Genomic DNA, 22,399 nt, shown 5'->3' on the forward strand with positions numbered 1-22,399 from the left:
GGAATTATGGATATATCTTTTAAGTCTTCATTGGCTTTACTACTCTACATAGATTTAAATTGACTTCTGGTTATCTCTATGCCATGCCAGTTCTATGCCCTTTCTGCTGTGGGCACCATATTCAACACATGCTGTGTTCTTAAAGAGAGAAATCCCAAATCCTGATTTGGGATTCTAGATTCTCATCCATTTGTATGTATACATGTCCAGGAAACAAAATAATCTTTAAATGCCTTGCTACAGCTGGCCTTTTCTTTTTTCTAAGGGGAATTATGGATATATCTTTTAAGTCTTCATTGTACATACCTGTCTTTTGTTTCATTTACTATTTTTAAATTTTACAGCAAAGCTGTCTGTACTTCACTTAGAGTGACTGAAGGCTTACAGGATGAAGTAGCCAGTCCCCAATCTTCTGCCACTCCCCTTGGAAGGCAATAAGGTGATTCTCAGCAGAGACAGGCTGCTGGTTTTGTGGTTATCCCCTAACATATCCCCAAGAGCTACCAAAACACAAACCCTGGAGTGATGTCAGACACTAGGTCCCTGCAGGAAAAAGCCCTAATGGGTCCTGCCAAGTGCAGTAGTAGTGATCACTGTAGCATTCCTCATGCATTGTAGGTACAACAATGCAGGCTCAAAGGCCTAAGAATATCTAATTTACAGGCTAACCCTCCAAATCAGAACCTAGTATTTATGTTAGGTATTTAAGCTTTCACCCCATGGAGTGGGCCTGCTGAGGGTAGACTGCAACAGGAACATTGCTGTCATGAAGAAAATCAGTAGAAAGCTCTTCTGAACCATCTCCAGTTTGGGTGTAACTGTGCAGTCACAGTGCATATTCATGTGTCAATAGTCATCCAATATGCCAGTGCCTTTGAAGTCTAACATTTCTGCTTATCTACCTCCCTACAGATAAGAGTACTTCTTTCATAATATCCAACATAGCCATATTATCAACTGTCAGAATGGTGAATTGCTGAAATGTCTAACTTCCAGGAAGTTTTTTAAACACTTAAAATCCAGCAGACAGCTTCATATGCTTCAGACCCAGAAAACTCAATAACCCATATTTGCTACATGTATAGAATTTAGGCAACTAGACAAAAGAGCCACTTGTAAAGTGGCAGGGAGGAATCTTTGTTAATAATGACTGAGAAGAAGACAAGATTTGCACTGCAGAAAACAAAGTGCGGGTCTCGAATGTGATGGATCCTTGGAGTGTGAACACTTCAGTACTGCAGGCGGGGAGACGTCATTGCCTGCAAGGCTTGGGCAAGATTTTGACAAGATTTGACTTACCTGTAATGAACAAGAACCCGTGCTGGTACATAATACAAGAGACAATAGAACATCCTCCCAGTTCAGCAGATCTGTATGCTCCCTGCTTCAGTGTATCCCAGATTCACACATATTTTGGGCTGTTATTGACATGTGGGTTTGCAAGCTGGCCTTGACAAACCCATATGTAAGGACTGTTGCCTGTCTAAAACACTGTCTCCTTAAGATAATGGAGCCTGAGATAAGCACAGTTGGTGCAGCAGGAAGGAGCTGATTCCAGACCTACCAGAAGTAAAGGTTTGGTTAGCACTGCGAAAAAATTCCCACTGTGACAAAATATGGGAAAGCAAACAAGTGCTTATACACAAGCTATCTCAAATGAGTGGAATGGCATGTATGCCCCATGGATACCCAGGACCTGGACTCTAGAAAGGTAGTACTTCCAGAAGAATGACTCTGGGAATATTGACTTGGGCACAGAGTCTCATTTGCACCTTAGGCAGAGGCATCTCTTATAATCAGACTGCAACACCAAAGAGTGAAATTAAGAAAATGTTTCAAATCAGAAAAACTGTGACAGCAGCATTCACATTTAATTTATTGACTTCTAGCAATATATAAAAGCCAAATTAATACAAAGAAAGTGAAGAAAATGAAGTAAACCCCAAAAAGGCTTCAGCTGGCTAAGTCACCTTCAGTACCACTTCCACTGATTACAGTTACTGTTACCTGCCTGGTCTCAAGCTGCTGCATCATTTCTTCCAGTCCTGTGCCATGTCTCTACTGCCTTATGACATCTAAAATGCTCTAGACACCTGTGTTTAAGCAACTGCATTTCACCACCTCACCATGGTTACAGAGAGACAAATTGAAACAATAAAGATTTCATATCTTAATAGCCAATGCAAAAGCTGTTAAAGTGACTGACCTGATTTCTGTCACAGATACATATCAGCTCAAAAAATGAAGGGAAGACAAGAGAAATTTCGGAACACTGAAAGGTAGTGAAATAGTAAGAGCCTGCAGGCTGACATATCATCCATTCTCCCATTCAAAGCACACTGAGCTCCATGTCAATTTTCCCATTCTGTTTAGAGGCTTTTGGCTTGCTCCATGAGATAAAGAAAGCTTCTGGTGGAAATTACAACTCTGTCAACTTTTGGGATAAAATTCTATATATCTAGACCAGCCATGGCAACTTGCCTGGCATAGCAAAAGAGAATCATAACTGTTGTTTCTTGCATGTTTTTAACACAAAGATACCTGTGCCAAAAGATTCTAAACCAGCCTTACTACAAGTCAGAGTATCACTTCTGGTCAAAAAGGTTCTGAATCCAACAAACAAGATTCTGATTCTTTGACAGAGATCTATGCACTTACACTTCACTGCAAGACTCAAATCTAAATTAGAAAATTAGCTGAAGCCATTAGAAAATCATTTATCATATGAAGTTGTTAAGTGTAATACATGACAGTAAGTTATCTAGCATACCTTTACACTTCATTCTAGCTTTCATCTCCTGCAGCATTTAAGCTGTGCTAATCAGATCTTTTTTGTTGAAAACATATGGTTCAAATGCAGAAGATTTATTTCTGACAATTAAATGCAGTCATTTAAGCAAATTACTGTAATGTGTACACTGGAGGAAGAATGAAGATAAGGATGTAAGATATGAAGTGCATATTTTTGGTAGCTGATTCTATTCAGAAAAAGAGAAAATACATTTATCTGTGTGTTGATTAGTGTGTCTTGGGGCAGTAAATCAGTTTTCCATTCCGGTCTTGTGCACTATGGTTTGTTATTCACACAGATGTGGCCCAAGGAGGAAGAAGCTTCATTGTTTGCCATCTAAGAGATAAGTAAGAAATGACAACAGTGACTTTATTTGACTGGCAACCTCCCAACACTGCCCTTATCAGGTGCCTCCAAGTCAGTGATAACTGGGATTAGGACTAAAGAGGGATGGAGAAGCATGGTCCCTGCTCTGGTGGATCTCACCTACTGCAAGCTTCTGCAATGAGAGTACACCCACAAACCTACTGATCCAGGGGCCAGTGGTGCCTCACCCCAGCCACAGAAATACCATGGCAGTAATCTGTGAATGAGAGCTCAAGAGTTTCCATAGCAGAGCCACAGAGGTTCAGGGCACAGCATGGATTTATATGCTGGCAAGGACCTTGCCTCACTAAGTAAAAACTTACCCAGAAAAAGAATTGTAATAACAGTGGAACTACAGTGAACAGTTGCAGAAAACAGAGCACAAAGGATCAGCATTATATGAAGGGTATTGCTTTGTTTGTTTTGCTTCTGTCTCTTTGTGTTAGCTCTGAGTTAATTATTTCTCTCCCAAAGAGTACTGGGCATAGCAAGGAGAACTAGAATGAAGTGACAGTGCCAGCATGCAGTCAGTGGGGCAAAGCACCTGGAAGGAGAAGGAAGAAGGCTTAGAGCCTGATCCATTGCATGTTAATAAGATGAGCTATTTAATCCTCTATGGGATTTGACATGCAGAAGAAAGGAGGAGGGTTCAGGGAAAGAGAGGGCTGTAAAAATTATGTAGATTTCAAAGCAAAAAAAAAACCAACTTGTGTGAATGAGACCTGTTACCAGACATTTCAATTACAAGGAGCTGTATTTAAAGCATGACTGATTGGAGACATCATTAGGCACTCCACTATTCAGGGGTGCCAAAATCAGCAAGCACTCCTACCTAGCCACTGTTGCACAGAGCCTTCCCCCAGCTTCTCTTACCAGCTCAGTAAAGGCATCAGCGCAGTTTGCCCGTATTTGCTCAGCAGTCAGGGGGCTGTTCAGTGCAAAGGTCTTTTTCAGTCCTCTTTCAGTTCTCACACAAGTTACTGCATCCCTCAAAGCGAAGAACACAGAGCATCCCAAGAAAAATCCTGCCTCACCTATCCCCTGAAAAAGATATTACAAAGCCAGTCTCTCATAAATACACACACAGAGTCCTATTTTGTATTGCACAGTCACACAAGTGAGCTGCATACTCTGAATAACATTATAATTTCTCCATCAATTAATATTTTTATTCTAACTTTTCAGTTTATCACCACATTTAAAAGTATGGTTTTAAACTGATCTTGCAGCTTTTGTGTACGGTCTGTTACCAAAACTCTAAAATCACTACCTGCCAACCATTAAAGTGACACAACAATATTTGGCTTTATGTCTTATTAGCTTCCCTGATGTTATAAAAAAACAATTTACTGGACACTTGTTTGAAATGCTAAAGGAGAGGAACTGAAAACTTATGTGTTTTATATCAAAGTAATTTCTCAGTTTGGCCTGGGATGTAAGAACTAGGCCCTGTGATCATCTGCTTACCTTGGATGCATAGATGGCATAAGGATTTTGAGAAGGTGACAACAGGGAAACACTAAACTGTTCTGGAATATCACAAACAGCAGGGATCTTATACTGATCTGGACCCCGAGTATAGAGGACTCCTTCTGAAGAATACTTCAACTCCTCCATTGTATACAGTCCAACACCTTGAACAAAAGCACCTTCAATCTTTAAATAAGAAAATAAATAGCATTTATGTACTCATGTTGGTTAACTGAGAAAACTTCACCAAGAACTCATTTGCATCACTAGCTGTTACTGTGATATATGTGAGGACTAACGCACTAATGTCTGCCTAACGAGATGCTTCAACATTTTGGGGCAACTATAATGGAAAAGCTTTCACAATCCTCTCTCACACCTGAGAAGATAAATGCTTGTATAAGGAAGCAATGAGATCTGTGGACCAGCCTGCAATGAATAAAGATGTTTCCTTGCTAGCAAGGAAGGAAGGAAGGCAGATCAAACAACTTGGAGACTGTAGATCACAAACAGGATTTCAGTCCAGTAGACAGAAGACATCCACACATACAGGAAGTATTACAGGGTAAAACCATGGGTAAAATTCAAGCTTCTTTGACATCTATAGAGTTCTGACACTGATTCAATAGGAGCGAGTCTATAGGCAAGAGACATTCTAATAAGATCTATAATCCAGTAAGAAATGAATATTTTCTGAATGAGGTAATTATCATTTCACATGAGGACAATAGTGTAATAGAAATAAGGCATCAGAAAATTCTTGGCACGTACCTGTCCTATATCCACAGCTGGATTTATGCTGCATCCAATGTCCATAACAATGTCTGTTCTGAGGTTCTGTTAATAAAATTTAAATTTATAACACCCAGAGAGATGGAATTAAAGCATTAGAAAATAATGTGGGTTAGAGCTGGAATTCAGTGAAATAAGAAATACTGATATAGAGGCCCTCCATGTACATAATTTCAGAATAACATCCAATATCTCATCAGAGGCAAAATGGGTTTGTCTCAATTTTTACAGAAGTTTGGCCAGAGACAGCCCTGCCAGATTTCTCCCATTGCTCAAGGAAACCCTCATACAAATGTACAGAAAGAGGCCATATGGCCATCAGTCTATAGCCTTTAGCTGTCCAGATGGCCAAAGGCCTGGAAACTGAATATTGCTATAAGGTGTTTGCTGGCATACAGGGACAGAACAAGCAAAGAACACATTAGATGTCAGCCATAACCCAAAAGGTGAGCACATATGACATTGACATGTATGTCAGAAGCTGGTTAATACTGCACAGCTTCCATTCTGCTCCACCTGTAATTCATATTTACACCATTGATATATTTACTAACATGTGAAGACAGTTGACTTATTAACCCCAAATCTGATTGATTGCTGGAGCAAACCTTATTCACATTACTTTCAAAACTTCTCTGACACTCAGTTATTACCTTGTGATCTCCTGTTAGACAGTTAATTTCAACCTCTGAACAAGCAGCTCCAAAAAGAAAATATGTGAATGGCTGTCCTTCCCCTTTCTCCCAGTCCATGTATTCATTGTAACCTCTGGTGGAAGAAACAAAGTCCACAAGAAGAAAAATGACCACAGTTTGCATTATAACAAAGCAGGTACACACAATAAGTTTGAAACTGATTGTGAAATCTTAAGTTAAACATCTTAAGTGAAATCTTAAGTAACAGCTCAGAACTTCAAAATTTCATGAAAACCTACAGAGCACCACTATTTTAGGTTTGAAGCCTCTGGTATTTATATAAAATGTAGCAGACAAAAAAGCTATTTCAGCTCAGGAGAGTCTATAACCAGCATAATCATAGAAATATACTAATAAAAGCACAGTACAAATACAGAATAAACATTTAACATAGTGGTTACTGGGGTAATAGCACATAACGGAATTTAGAAAAAGGGAGGAAAATTTGTGAGGACCTATGAAAAAATAATTTACAAGAGATAAATGAAAAAGTCAAAATTACAGAAACAGCCTACAGAATTGAGTGAGAGTGTTAAAAGAGGAATATTGAAATAAAGGTGTAATTACTTGAACGGGAGTGGGATTAACAGAGGACACCATAGTAGTCAGGAATGATGGGGTAAATCCAAGGACATGAGAGAACAGTGAAATGTGCTATCTTCCAAACATGGGAGCTATGTGACTAAGGTGTATTTTTTGACTATGTATGACTCAAATGTCTTTGTTGAGCATATTTAAGATTATCATAAAGCAATTATATAATACAGAACCATGTACCAAGAAAGGGATACACAAAATCCATACACTCAACTTCTCATAATCCATTTACCTCAGCTGCCTTTGAGATTCTTGGAAGTAGAGAATATGACTGGCTAAGAGCTAGATCAATACAGGATGTGCAGATGTTTTTGGACACCATTAAATATCAATAGCAAAGTATGAGTGTTGTGCATTACTTTGGTGATATCAACATTCCTGAAGGGCTGCATAAGCAGAAAACATACTTGAACAGGCTTAACAGCAGGAAGGGACATTTGATTTGGATATTTCTTGGTGTTTTATTAAAGTATGGTTTTCCCAAGTGCCCTTTCAACTTACTCCAGACTGCCAGAGACCTGAAAAGTTGCTATTGATAAGGAAGAACCACCAGCAGAAGAAGAGAAGAGATAAGTCACAGCAGGCCAAGAGAAAAGCTTAGCTTTGAATCCCACCTGAGTTATAGCACAAAAATTTTTCATTTCTGGCTCTTTATAAAAACTGTGAAAGAATTCTAAGAAAAAGGACCAAGAGACTGCTCTGAGAGCAGTGGGAACAATGACATTTATAGCTTATAGTAATCCAGCTCCAGTAAATCAACTATATCCCACTTTGCACATGACTTATAGGCAGCACTTTCTTGACACTGACTGGTTTGCTCAATGTGAAACCATAGAGCAAAGGATGGCATAAAATATTCTTTTAATACTTTCTAGAGAGGCCACAGAGGACTAGACATAAATTAACACCTAAACTTTATGTTTCCAACCCTCCATATACCAACTAATTATATAAAACATAAAATGAGCCATTAGAAAGACCTATTAGACAGAACATTCTCTTTACAGCATTAATTATCTTCAGAAATCAGTCCTAGTCTAATTTATGCATTTTTAAGGAATAAAAATATATTACCTAAAATAGCCAGTAGCTGAAAGGCTCACACTCTGTTCAAAAGCTTCTCTAATCTGAAAAATATAGCAGTGCTTATGGTAAACCAAGGAAGGAGTCAGGAAGGAACACAGCATAGTCATATTTACTTTATTTATATATATACTTACCCACACATATTTACTTAAAACCCAAACAGTCAAAATTGTGAAGAAAGACAAACTGAGTTAAGCATGTTTAGCTGCACATGGTGTCTAATACCACAGAACTAAACCCCTCTTGCATGAACAATCTGAATTCTTTTGGCAATACAAGAAGGAATAGACCTGTCAACAGCAGTGTTCTTACAAATCTTTATTACTGGCAATGCCATAGTCAGAAAGGGCTCTGCTCAGTTTTTCTGATCGTGTTCAACAGAGATGGGTCTCTCTGTCAGCTAACCAGAGCTGCTTGATAAGTCACTGATTATACTGGGTCATGCAACTGGGTGCATGTGCAACCTTTTGCTTTTTCTTGGATAAACTGCCTTTATCTTAACCCACTGACTTGTTGGCTTTTTTCCACCTTATTTTCTTCCCCTATCTCACTGAGAAAGGGAGTGATAAAGCACTTTGTTGGGCACCTGGAGTCCAGACAAGGTCAAGCCACCACACTGACACAAAAGATCTGCATGACCTATTTGCACAAAAATGACATTTTTCAAGATAAATGCTCTTTGTAAAGTTCTGCCAGTCATAAAAGTGACAATATGAGGACCCAAATTTATTCCCTTTGAGTGATTCTCATGTTCGATTTACTTAGTTTACAAGTCAAGAAATTTTTGTGAGGCTTTTGGTTGGGTTGTACTGACGTTCCAAGATACAAAGTTACTTCTCTACATATATTAACATTCCTTCTTTGGTCAGCCATTTTTGATAAGAATTCTGGTGTGTCTGAATGATCCAGATTAATTGTATATCTGTCAGAGGAGATCAGGTGTTTTGGATTAGTGTTTTATTGTTATTCCTAAGAAGGGCTTAGACAGAGCTAAGGCCTTTTCTGGTTTTTGGATTGCCCCACTAGCAAGCAGGCTGGAGGTGCATGGGAAGCTGGAATAACTGTCCAAAGGGATATTCCAGACCATATGGCATCATGCTCAGAATACAAAGTGGGGGAAGCAGGAGGAACAGGGGGACGTTGGAAGTGCTGGTGTTTGTCTTCCCAAGTAACCATGACATGTGATGGCACCCTGATCTCATGGAGGTGGCTGAGCACCTGCTTGCCCATGGGAAAGAGTGAAAGAATTACTTGCTCTGCTTTGGTTGTGTGTATGGCTTTTGCTTTATCCATTAAACTGTCTTTAATCAAACGCACAAGTTTTCTAGCTTTCGCTCTTGGGACTCTTTCCCTGATTCCACTGGTGGGGGAATGAGTGAGCAGTTGCACGATGCTTGGTGGCTGGCTGAGGTTACACTACAACATATTGTAACCCTTCACACATAGGCTGTGGACCACATCTGAGACTAAGCAGACCTGGCTGCACCTAGACCCCTCTGAGAAGTTTAGAAAGCCGGGGATCTCACTGATGCTCGTGACTCAACAGGAGGGACCATAACCTGATTTTACTATAATCCATTGTAACAGATTACAGATTTGTTACTTGGATATCGCACTGGCAATATTCAAATATTACCAGCAATAAATCTAATTATCATCTTCCACATAATCATTTGTACCTGGCCAAGAACCTTGAGTTTCACCTTTTTGTGAGATAGCTTGTTTCTACAGTTTTTAACTTGAGGATTATTTACTTGAGGATTATTAGGCTGAGCAGATTTATAGACTACAGTACATTTATCACAGTTTCTGCCAGCACTCAAACACATTCAGTAGGATTCACAGATCTTACCCAATCATTCCAGGACCCTGTTGGGTTCTTCTCGATGATGGGCTGCAGGCGTTTCAGAAGAGTGTGGCAAGCATCCTGGTGAGAATTGGGAGAATATACCACAAAATTAACACAGATACATTTGGTACTATTCAAGTTATGTTCTAGTTACTATTTAATTAGTATATGCTTTACTGTCATCTTAGTTTGAAAAGGTGTTGCAGGAAGTGTCATATTGACTACAAAGACATAAAACGTGTAAATGGTTAAGTTACAAGGGCTGGGATCTGTATGAATCAGTAGATTTCAAACATGAACAGGGTGCAAGATTTGTATGGGTCTAGTTAGCTTGTTATATGAAACAGAGATTTTGTCAAGTATAAGCCTTTTTGGGAGAGTCCAGATCACATTTTGAAAACTCAAACACCATTCCTGAGAAACTGTCAAGTCATGTGTCTTCTTGGCCATCTCCAGCAGTATTCTTGATAATCCCAAACTTGATATATATGGGATCACAAGGGCCTAAAGTCTGGCAAGCAAACACTTCAAGGGATAGGGTATTTTTTTCAACTAAATACTATTCTTTACCTTCACAGCCATGCCATTGACATCTGTCCCTGCAGATCCCACCGAGGCACATGCATTGGGAACAGTTGTTGTGCTCGTTTCACAGAAGTGGATACATGACATGGGGATGTTCAATTCCCGACTGGCAACCTGTTCCAGGAACAACATAGTCTTTTATTTTGTGTTTTAGAAAAGACCTAAACACTCCAACAATTCCCCAGTATTTGCTAGAAGTCAGTAGTAGCAGGAAAGATAAAAATTTTAACAAGTTCTCTTCCAATCTCCAACTGAAATAATTCTGTCCAATTTGGTAGTACTTAGAAAAATACAATGTTCTAGCTGCACTCAAACTCTGGATTGAGACTCTGAAGTCCAACACTCATTCCTCACTTTCCTGCTTATACCCTGTAAGACTTCCAGCAAATTACACAAGCCGAGGTCCCAAACTTTCATTGACTTTATAAATACCTTTACAGAGCTGTCTCAGAATTATCCATTAACCAAAAAGGATATGATGTTATCATCCTGACTATATCAATCCGAGTAATCTCTGCCTTTTTCACTATGGGTTTTATGGGATCAGCCCCCAAAAATCTTATTTCTAATAAGCCTCTTCACATGCTATTGGAAGAACAAAAAACAGTCTGTTTTTTCCTTCCTTCTGCCTTTATGAATTAATGAAGGCAACTTTACCTTCTAACTCTATCAATGTAAAGTAGCAGTGGTTATGCTAATAAAGAAACTGTCCTGCTGGTACACTAATTAACCAAAAAGAAAACCTTCACATTGTTTATCTGCATGATAGATAAAGCACATAGCAGTATTTATTTAGGTAATTTGTTACCTGGATCATTTTTGTATGAATACCCTGCCCCATTTCAATTCCACCATGTGTCAGGAGCACAGACCCATCAGTATAAATATGAACCAGTGCAGCAGCCTAAAAAAGAAAAACAAAATCAATATCAGACTAGTGAGGAAATGTGTTGTATGTGGTAATGAACTGAATAAAAAAACCTGAAATACACTTAAACACTTCATATTGTTAATCTGTTTAGTGCTTTTGAATAGAAGGCAAAATTTGAAAGTCTACTGGCTGCTCGTCCTCTGTAATGAACTTTGAAAGAAAAAGATACAAATCCTTGTATTGTGGTCTTTTCTGTTATTAGATCCTGAAACAAACCCACACCTGGCAACAGTATCTCAGTGGTTCCAGAAGAAATGGGAGGAAACCCCTCACTAAGGGCTCTGTGTGCAATTTGCTGCAAGTTCCATTTTCTCTCTCATTGACATGGCAGAGCCCTGGAGGCTTTTAAACAGCACAGGTTGAATTTCCAAATGAGATTTTTTTCCTGGACTAGTAGTAGCACTGTAGACTACAAAGACCCTGTGACTTTAATGTTGAACAAAGACAGCCAGTTTGCTATGACACAAGTCAGTCAATTAATTAATTTTAGTTGATAGAATGTTGTCTGTTTCAGAAGCACTGAACACCCAACATTAAAAAAAATACAAGGAGCAAAAATACTACTGTCCTTTTTTGCTTCCGTAACCTTAGCCTTTGACGCCTCAAAGGATTTAAGTCTTTCAGAGCAGCATCCCATAATACATCCACAGGCAGAAAGAGGAGGCTCAGAACTATTTCTGGAGTGGACAACTTATTCAATGAATATTCTGCTATCAGTCTTCAAAACCTTTTTCTAAGTGCGTTCAACTCACCTATTCCAACGCTGCACCTCAACAGATGGGATTAGCCTTTCAGGAGGCAGGGTCCAAGCTGCCTGGGTCCTGAAAACCAGGCAGCTTTGATCTCAGCTTGAAAAGAGCTACAGGCTACTACAGCCTCCTCAGGGAACAATCATCAGGAGGATTATAATTTTGCAGAAAAAGAATGCATATTTATTTTGTATCTTCAGATAAAGTGACTGTAATCTTCTATGGATAAAATGCTTAGCTCACTTACACTTAATGAAACTCACCTGAGAAAGGTAAGGTGTGCCTAGTCCAAATGGAAATTTCATTGGTACAATGGCAATCCCTCTTTTCTTCCAGTAATTTTGTTTGTTAAATTCATTGATAGCTGCTCTCCTACTGTAATATGAAGATTTCTCCATACATTCGTTCCAGCACCGTATTAAATTCTGTGGATCAAGTTTTTGTTTGAAGTGTGTCTGCTCACTCTTCTTATACATATTTATGTCCCTAATCTGAAAAAAATGAAATTTCAGCTACCTCACAATCCTGTTAAAGGCAAACTGACCATGTGGGGGGACTAATAGACAACAACATCACTGTATTTTTTTTAACAATTACCAGTTTGTAAGACCATGCTATTCATTCAACAACCAGACATAGATTAAAAGAAATATGAATTTCAGCACAAATTATGTTAGGCTTAGAAAAGACTTGTTCAAACAATTAAACTGTTCTAAAGGTTTTTAATTTTCCAGTTCCACAGGCTTCAATTCAGGAGAGAAGATGCCTTCATTTAGTCACCTTTTCTGGTGATAAACCAGTTTTATCTGCAACGTCTGTTATCCAAGTTTCTGTCACCAGTCCTGACTGAGGAAAGCCAAAGCCTCGGAATGCTGTATTTGATGGCAAGTTTGTTTTGCAGACATAAGCCCAGCATCTCAAGTTGGGAATCTTGTATGCATTGTCCATTTTTAATAAGGATACTTCTCCTACCTGAGGTAGAGGACAAACAGATCTAGTTTAATGTCAGAACAGTGCTTCTTTCAAGTTAACTTTTAAATCTTCCTCATCTCTTATATAAAAGAGCTTCAGGCAAGTAGCTTTAACATTAAGTTTCTGGCACTCATTGGCATTAAGAGTACTCATGCATGTATACAGACTTCATTAATACATTTTTCATGCAATATATTAATTTTCAGGGGTTTTTTTTGATACAGAACACAGCTGATGTTACTTGTACTTGGATGTTATCAACAGTTATGGATGTAGCAGGTATGTCATTTTATGACTGATTTTGCTCCTACTTCAATACCAAAAGCCACACAAACTAAAAATAGACAGATTAGATTTACAGCAAGAGTAGCTATGAAAGCAACTGATGAAAGCATTCTGAACTACCATATCCTATGGAAATCCACACTTAAGGTTCAGTGCCACCAGAAAGCATATGTACTGCAGTCTACAGCGTCCTCTGGTCCTCAAGTTTTTCATTTAGAGGTGTTACAAAACCACATGAGGGGGAAAATGCTATCCTAGAGACCTCAAATTAGCAGATGAGGGGTAGTACAGCAAACATTTCAGTTACAGCTAGAATAGCCTGAACAAACACAAATACCTAGTGATAATTTCAAAGCAAGAAACATTTTATACTTTGCAGACCAATAAGTGCAGAACTGAGGTATACAGCACAATAAATGCTGACCCAGTACAGAAACATATAGGGATAGCAACAGGATAACTGTCACTATGAATTTTCTGAAGGCCAAGAAAGATCTTCCCAGCCCTGAAGACATAAAGCTTTAGGCAGGAACAAATGCAGGTACTACACATTTTAAAAGGAATACAATGTTAGTTGAGATGTTCATAACAGAAAAATAAGCCTGAGAAAACATTCATGAAGTGAATAGGGCAATATAAGAAAGTAGTGAGATGCCTCACAAAATTTAATAAGGAAAGGTTAATCTGCTCAGTGTAGATTCTTCCAACAACCCACAATCCCAATATCAACCCACAATCCCAAGTCTGTATGATTAATAATACATGCTCAAGGGAATTTGGCTTCATAATTTTCCAGCTAATGACTCTTCCATATTGTAAGGTCCACCAGTATAAAATCCTTACCAGGACAGATTCATCAGAGGTACATCCTGCATTAACATAATATTTGGCATCCACAGCTGTGATCCTACCATCATTCATGAAGCCAACCTAGAAGGATCAACAGGACGTTATTTAGAATTCAGCGTTCATCAGAATTTTATAATTTTATTTTAGAATATTAGAATTCAAGTGCTTGTATATTTTGAAAATTAACATAACTCACACGTTTGGGTCACACTGCACTATTAATTTCTGGGCAGCATTCACTGAAACTATAGCAAGAGAGAAAGAAAGTATGTTTCTAAGATATAGGCTTTCCCTGCTGGCATCTGTGATCTGCAGAGGTATAGCACATAATACACAACATAAGCCTATTGGAAAAGGAAAAATCAGTGGTTTCCTCTGTATTGCCTGAGATGGCTGACAGAAGTGTCACCTAGGAGTGTTTACTGTAGATAAAATCAAATCCCACTTTAAGAACAGTGTCTGGCAGATGGAATATGACATTTATGTTTATTAATGAAGAAGTGTTATCTTTATCTCACATCTCTCTTTTCACCTGTTGCCACTAACAGTTCCTGAAGTCTCAACATGAGCTACAGCTAATTTTCAATTTCAGGGAAGCATCTTATAAAACCTCTCTTACTTCACCTATATAGAATGTCATGCAACTTGCTTAGTATTAGCAGCTAAATTTGCAGCAGCCTTAGGCTGCAAGCTGTGAACTCTCCCCTATGTATGTTGAACTGTTACCCAGTCAAGTAACAGAAGGCTCAGAGTCAGTTCAAGCTAAAAGATAAGGAAGCTACAATCTCTAGCAAAGGCTACACACTTAGATATAAGAACTGGCCCAGCTACAGACCATGAAAGAAACCCCTGAAGAATGTGAAGACTCCAGACCCTTAATATTACTACAGGTTTCTACTGTCATGTGAGGGATGGGGAGCTTAGACTGTAAGGGTATAATTGCCCAGGTATAATCCCATTGTTCAGAGTCCCTCTTTGAAGGCATCCAGCTTGAGCTAGAGAGCTATTAACAAAAGGCATTTTTAAAGAGAAGTCATTCAGCTTATTGATTCAGCAGAAACTTGAATTTAAATCCCATTATGGTGGCTGGCACACACAATTTAAATGACAAGTAGAGAAGGAAAAGAAGGCAGAAATTGTCTTAATGCATAATTATAACTGATGACAGTGCATGGGCAGGGAAGAGATTAATTTCCTCCACAGGGTGAGTTTTCTGCATGACACACTTTCTGTGAAAAATTAGCTGCTTCTTGGTGTGAATCTAACCATATGGAGAGTTTAAAATAAAGTTCTGCAGAAGAAGTCTGCAATAGGTTAGCTTCCTGTTCCTAGAAAGAAAGACAGAAAGAGCTATAAAAGGATAAAGAACATGAAGGAACTAGAAAAAATAATAATACAAAACCCTGAAGAGAAGAAGTAGAAGCAGACAAAGGGGCTGTACATCAGCTATCTCTTTGGCTCCTGGCTTGCAGTTTTGTTTTAAAATTGAATTGGTTATACCATTTTCATAAACAGAACACATAACCCAGTAACACTGAAATATTATTCACAGAGTACAGGTGGGTATTTGTTCACCAGAATTTTGTGGCACTCACTTTATATTTAGCCATAAAAGGATGTCGGCCACCAGTGATTACCATATCATCCTCCCGGCTCAGAATGAAACGGACTGCTCTGCTGGTTCTAAATCCAAAAAAGAAAAGTCAAATTGCAATTAAAATAAAGGATGTTATTAATAAGATAGCTATGGCTACTCATCATGTATCCAGATCCAGCCATGCATATAAACATGCATTTAGATTAAACTTAACTTTAATAAGCCTAAACATATGCTTAACACTATGTCCAGATTTCGTATTTCTCACATTTACAATCATGTCAGAATTTTTATCTCTTGAATGCCGACAAGATAACTCCGTGCAAAACTACTCCTGAAGAAACTATGTCACTGTTAAGCGTTCATCACCTCTTAGCTATTTAGAATCATACTGAAATAGTGTCTTGGAATGAAACCAAAATATGAATAACAATAAATATATGAAAATTAGTCTAGAAATATATATACCATTTAAAAGAATTGCTTTAGAAAAATGGACATCAGGTGTAAAATAGGGTCCTAATAATAAAAAAGATATTTTAAACCATAAAATAAATATTATTTTTTAGCATGACCTGTTAATAAAAAGCACATTAATGTGGTCAAAAATACTCAAGAGAAAATTTTATAGCAGTGACAGTAGAAGTAACATAAACCTGACAGGATGGAGGCTGATGTGAATTCTGCAGCAGATCAGTTTATGCTTATAAAGGAGTTTTGTATGCCCTGACAGCTAATTGCCAATATTGCCCTGCCAAATTTGGAAGATGGGGGGATGGAGCTTTACGTGTTAATGTTCTTAAACTGATCCAAGCAGTATTAGAAAAAGCATAATACCTCAGAGATTTAAGCTAATTTTGACTGAAATGATGTTGAGGACTGAGCTAGAACTACTTTTTCTTAAAAGCAGTTCCACTCTTCCTTCTGCATTCTGCTGTGTCAATGAAGTTCACAATGGGAGAGTTAATGTTGTGTTTTAATGTATGTACAAAGTCTCAGAAGTTAGGGACTGGTCCTTTTGAGCAATTCTAGCTTATACTAATATCAGCTTTCTGCAGCCTATTAATTCAGTTGAGGCTAGAGCTGCTTAGCATAAGTAATCCAAGAAAACAAAATGAAGAAATGCATCAGTCTTGCAAAATGTGAAGTCAGGATTGTATGACATTTTGACTAGCAGCTTTGGAAAAGGAGAAAGCATTTTAGCCAAAATGAAAAACTTGTCTGCTTAATTTTTTTTTTCATATCCCAACACACACATGCTGCACTTACTTGTTTGCTGCTACTGCAGCAACTGATGCCAGTAAGGCAGTTCTCAGGATTTTCCCACCGAAAGCGCCACCAACTCGTTTAACATGGCACATGATCCTGTTGGCTGGAACACCTAAACTCGCAGCTACTATCTCCTGTAAAACAAGTTTTAATATTTTATGCCAACACAAACTAAGTCCAAAAACTAGATTCTGAAACAGAAACCTTCTCTAGAAAAGGGTTCCACAGACATTTCTATTCTTTTAACAGATGAATACAACTTCTCCATTACCCTAGGCTAAAAAGCAAAGAAAGAACAACAACAAACTCTCAACAGTGCTCACATTTCAAAGCTTTACCATGCAGACTGTGAAAAGACCACTGGCCAATGTGAAGAATAATACCCTTGAATTACATTATCTAAACAGTAGGAAGCTTCAGGTATAAAAATGGATTAGTTTACAGTTACAGTTTTACATTGGATTAGTTACAGTTATACATTAGTAAAAATGGATTAGTTTACAGTTTATATTATTTTTATTACTAAGGTAATACCTCATTCTTCTTTAAAATAAAACTATTTTTTTCTTAATCTAAGGTCTTGCTAGTGTCAGGAATGTTTTTGGTTGAAATAATTTTCTCAAACACAAAATTCTTCATACTGCTTGGCTATTGGCAATATAATAATAATGGAAATTATAAAAGGAGCTGAACTGGGCTTTGAACACAAAATGCCAGTGTTGAGTCTGAAATACCATCAGTTTCATGCACTGTGGCTATTGCTATGCAGGCCACCAGGTATGGCAGCTTTGTTTTGTCATTTACCATCATGACAGTGTTTAGAGGGCTAGAACACCTCTGCTATGAAGATTGAGAGACTTGGAGTTGTTCAGCCAGGAGAAGACAGCTCCAGGGAGACTTTACTGTGGCCTTTCAAACTATAAAGGGGGTTTCACAAGAAACAGAGGAGGACTTTTTAGCAAAGCTTGTATTGACAGGGCAAAGGGCTATGGTTTTAAATTAAAAGAAGGCAGGTTTACACTGGACAAGAGAAAGACATTTTTTACAATGAGGGTCGTAAGGCATGGGAACAATTTGCTCAGAGAACTTGTGGACACCTCATCACTGGGAGTGTTCAAGGGCATGTTGGATGCGACTTTGAGAAATTTGATGCAGGGAAAGACAACCCTGTCCATGGCAGGAGTGTTGAAATAAACAGTCTCTAAAGGTTCCTTGAAACCCAAACCAATTAGGAGACTGCTGCATGGAGTAGCAGTCTCACCTACAGCTGTTAGACTTGATCAGATCCTCAGTAGGTTCTGACTCTGTAGAGAACTAATATATATACCATTTCCTCACTCCAGTGGAAAACTAACAGAGATGGAGGAGCCTCAGCACTCCACAGGGAGCTTTTCATGCCAACAATAGCAGAGTATGAAGTACTTTGTTCCAAGGGAAAGGAGAGACTTATCCTGACAGTGTAGTGCTCAGTGTTTATTAGAATACAGCAGTACTACAAAGCAGATGTTACTGGACATCCAGATGGGAAATTTCATGTTTCTATGGCTTCTGTTCCTACAGATTTGTAAACCAAACTTTAAAAGCTCCATTGTCACAAGTCCGAACACTTTCTCTGAGAATGCCCTGCATTACCTGAATAATTGCTGGATGCTGTGTTGACACATACAAATCCATTTCTTTATCCTCTCCTTTTGGAACAGCAAGCATACTCTGAGTCTCCATGTAAAAATGTTTCTGTCCCTCAATACAAATCTCCCCTGATCCAATGAGAAAAACACAAGTATTACTGAGGGAAAAGGACAGAAGAAATCAACCAGAGAAGAACTAACAGACCACCATCAAATGTCAAATCCTCTGATACTTCTTGTGTGAAAGAGCAACATATAAAACAAAAACACAAATTAAAATCCTTAAATTGGTCTTGTTCCAGTAGCATCACCAGAAGTGTATTAAAGCAAAACATGATTGCCCACAAGTGGTGACAACAATCGATAAAACCTAGATAAATTAAACAAAGCATGCACATACTGGACCAGCTCAAGAAGAGGGCCACCAAGATCATCAGGGGGCTGAACCACAGGATGTATGAGAAGAGGTTGAGAGAACTGGATTTATTCATTCATAAGAAAAGGTTTAAGAGGAGATCTTATTGCTGTCTACAACTATCTAATGGAAGGGTGTAGACAACAGCAAGCCAGACTGTTCTCAAGAGATGCCCAATGGAAATATAAGAGGCAATGAACACAAGAAATTCCAGCTAGATATAAGAAAAACCAAAATCAGCATGAAAGCGGTGAAACACTGAATAGGTGCCTATAGCTGTTGCATAATCTCCATATTTGGAGATATTAAAAACATGACTGGACATAGCCTGTAACAACCTGCTCTAAGCAGACCTACTTTAAGTAGGAGGACTAAGACTCCCTCCCAACCTAATTGTTCTGTAACTTTTTTCAAGTATAGATGACGCAAAAAACTTGAATGTAGCAGCAGAACAACAATACACTAGATTTAGTCATGCTGTCCTCCAAGTGCCTAAGAATTTTCTCAGGCCTAATGACTATATAGAAAAAAAGGCAGAACTGGGACTTGTAGAGCAGACAGCCAAACCCAAATATTGACAGCCAAAAATTTCTTATCAAATATGTTCTACAGTTTACCTTCAATTATATTATCAACAGTTTCAAATGCCTCATCAACATTTCCTTGTTCTAATTTTCTTTTTGGCTCAAAGAATGAGTTGTGTTTTATAGCTTCCTGTAATGGAGAAAAAGAGAAATAGGGGGTTTTAAGTATTTTTAAGATTCCCAGCTTGTTGCAGCATTTTAGTCTCAGGACCAACACCATTGTCTTCAGAGACTGGAACCACCAGCTACCAAAATCAATGAACAGCTGTATTTCATCACTTTACTGTCATTGTAGAGTTTGTTTATTCAATACCAGCAATTATTTGCTGATGTATACAGTGTAACTGATGACAGCAGTATCTGAAGGAAATGCATTCAGTTTACTCAATCTGCTCTTGCCAGTCATACATCCAGGATGTTACCAAGACACCACAGAGTAAGAATGCAATTGCATAATCCAAAGAGTGATTCCAGTAAGAGGGGAAGAAGCCACAAGGACTAAGTAAAGGTGGAATCTATTTATAAATTAGCATTTGCTTTATTTCTAATAAGATTTTATTGGATTGTTCCATTAAACCACACACATCAAAACAAGCTGTAAAGTGACTACCAGAACTAATGCTGATTCCCTACTTCCCAAAGTGTCCTTTGTTCCTTACTTCTACTCTCTTTAATCCAGGGTAAATCCATATATGACTCTCACATTACACTTCTAAAATGCTGTTCATCCCTAACACCTTTCTTTCATTTTTCCCCAACAACTCCTACATCTCCAGCCTAGCCTTCAAGCTACACAACAGATAAAAATGCTAGAGATAATCAGGAACTGACTGTTAGCCACTATACACAAGCTGACTAACCAGCTGGTAGCTACCAGAAAATTAGAAACCAGCATGCTCATTGCCTTTTCCTCACTGGGAACACTAGGAAAGTTGTGGGTTTTTTTTGTTTTTTTTTTTTTTTTTTTTTTTTTTTTTTTTTTTTTTTTTTTTTTTTTTTTTTTTTTTTTTGTTTTTTTTTTTGTTTTTGTTTTTGTTTTTGTTTTTTTTTTATTCTAATGTATATTACTGTAAAACTTGTGAAACCTTCATGTTTTCAAAACTGTTGCCTGTCTATCACAAGTGGTCAAAATTAGACAAAAAGGTTAAAATTTATTTATAGGGAGATATTCGTATTGCTTAATTGGATGTTCAAATTCATCTTGTTTCCTTAAAAGCAATATTTTAAAAGCAACTAGAGTGTGAACTGTTTCCATTCATTAAATAGGTAAAACAATAAAAAAGTAGAAGAAATTATTAGTACCTCAATTGTTAAAATTACTGGTTCCAGCATTTCATATTCTATCTTCACTTTTGCAGCTGCTTGTTTGGCATGAACATCTGAATCTGCGACCACTGCACAGACAATCTGACCCACACAAATCACCTGTAGAATGCACATCAGTAATGGAACAGTGGATTCAAACAATTTCCATATGTGCTATTGATCTTCTTATTTTACATAACCACCGCTTATGCCTCCTGTCCAGAAGTTTTCTTTAAGTCAGGACTTCTGTATTTTCACATCATCCATGAAGCTAACAAATTATAAAAATACCACTGTAACTACAGAATCAAGGAAAATACAGTGTTCAGAAATGGATAGTGGAAGGATAAAAGGCTGGAGAATAAAAACAGTTAAAATTAAGAAAATCAGTTGCAAAAAGGTTGTATTTATACCTCGTTTCTTGCAAATATAATCTCTGGATCATCAGAAAAATGAAACTCATTTGCAGCTGGCACATCATGAGCTGTTATGACATCAAACACACCTGCTCCTTTTAGGGCCTCTGAGGTATCTATAGATCTGATTAGGATATGGAAAGAGAGAAGGGTAATTCATTAATTATACAAACTGTCCACAGAGGAAGGGAACACAATACAGAGGCATAGCTCTTGTACTACCAAGATTTGCTCATAGGCTCACACACACATTTTCTTTGTCTCTGGCATATGGAGAAGTGCAGATAAAATACAATTTAAGATTAGTAGAATCTGCTTCATTTATAAAAGATAGTTTAGATACAACAGGGAAATCATTGGCCCATTAGATTACCTGAACTGCATTGGTTTAAGAAAAATCAGTGCACAATTACAATGTTACAACTGCAACTTTCTAAGACCTCACAGCCTACACACCTATTGCAAGATACAATTACTCATCTTCAGATAGAGGATTCACGTAGAGAGATATAGAAGTTACAAAACCAGTATAAATGGAGAAGCATTGGAAATGTCTAGGTGTAGAAGGATCAGAAGGAACAGCAGGAGGTCTGTAAGAACAGCATGTTCTGATAGCATCTACTTCAGCATGTCATCAGATCCCAGCACACGTACAGGCATGTTCTCTGGACACCCAGATCAGGAGACAAAGGAGACTGAATAGATCCTACTGACTTGCAGAGATGGGGGTGATGTCACCACTGTGAGGAGACCAAAAAAAGGGCTGCCAAACCCGGCACTGACCTAAGAATAAGCCAGGAAATATGACAAGGACTCAGTAACTACAAGCCCCAGTCTGATCTGTCATGACAATTCTGACTAGATCAGTTGAATATGCCTTGGTGCCTGAATGTTGAACACACTGCTAGAATAGGTGTATCTTGGCAGCATACAAGCATATGTTGAAACAGTTTTCTTACAAAATAAAATACTCTTCTCCACCCTTTTCTCCTATGAGCCTCATATGACCTTTGCCATCTTGTTGCTGCAATGTTGCCACACTATTTCCTACATTTCGAACAACTTTCTTCTTTTATCATAGAGCTAAGGTTTAAAAGTAGTGCTGGTAAAACTGAATCTTGAAGTCCGCTTGCACTGCACAGCTGAGCACTTTGTGGAGGTAGCTAGG

The 22,399-nt window shown here is 38.1% G+C and overlaps 1 protein-coding gene across 3 annotated transcripts in view; it reads right to left on the minus strand.

Moving 5' to 3' along the window:
* Positions 1–1,847: 1,847 nt before the first annotated feature.
* Positions 1,848–22,399, minus strand: part of AOX1 (aldehyde oxidase 1) — a 38,550-nt gene continuing 17,998 nt past the window's right edge. The window contains exons 18-35 of one of the 3 annotated variants that reach the window (XM_041403222.1): positions 21,229–21,355; positions 20,813–20,935; positions 19,544–19,640; positions 18,516–18,640; positions 16,884–17,017; positions 15,613–15,700; positions 14,012–14,098; positions 12,692–12,883; positions 12,175–12,402; positions 11,040–11,135; positions 10,217–10,345; positions 9,650–9,724; positions 7,786–7,838; positions 6,073–6,187; positions 5,399–5,464; positions 4,625–4,813; positions 4,031–4,198; positions 1,848–3,127 (exon numbers count right to left, since the gene is read on the minus strand). In XM_041403222.1, coding sequence (XP_041259156.1) covers positions 3,068–3,127; positions 4,031–4,198; positions 4,625–4,813; positions 5,399–5,464; positions 6,073–6,187; positions 7,786–7,838; positions 9,650–9,724; positions 10,217–10,345; positions 11,040–11,135; positions 12,175–12,402; positions 12,692–12,883; positions 14,012–14,098; positions 15,613–15,700; positions 16,884–17,017; positions 18,516–18,640; positions 19,544–19,640; positions 20,813–20,935; positions 21,229–21,355 — 2,152 coding nt within the window. In that variant the 3' untranslated portion in view covers positions 1,848–3,067. The other 2 variants (XM_041403221.1, XM_041403220.1) reach the window with 2 other exon arrangements.

The sequence above is a fragment of the Onychostruthus taczanowskii genome, unplaced genomic scaffold (genome assembly GCF_017590055.1).
Source record: "Onychostruthus taczanowskii isolate IOZ18803 unplaced genomic scaffold, ASM1759005v1 scaffold20, whole genome shotgun sequence".
Taxonomy (NCBI): Eukaryota; Metazoa; Chordata; class Aves; order Passeriformes; family Passeridae; genus Onychostruthus; species Onychostruthus taczanowskii.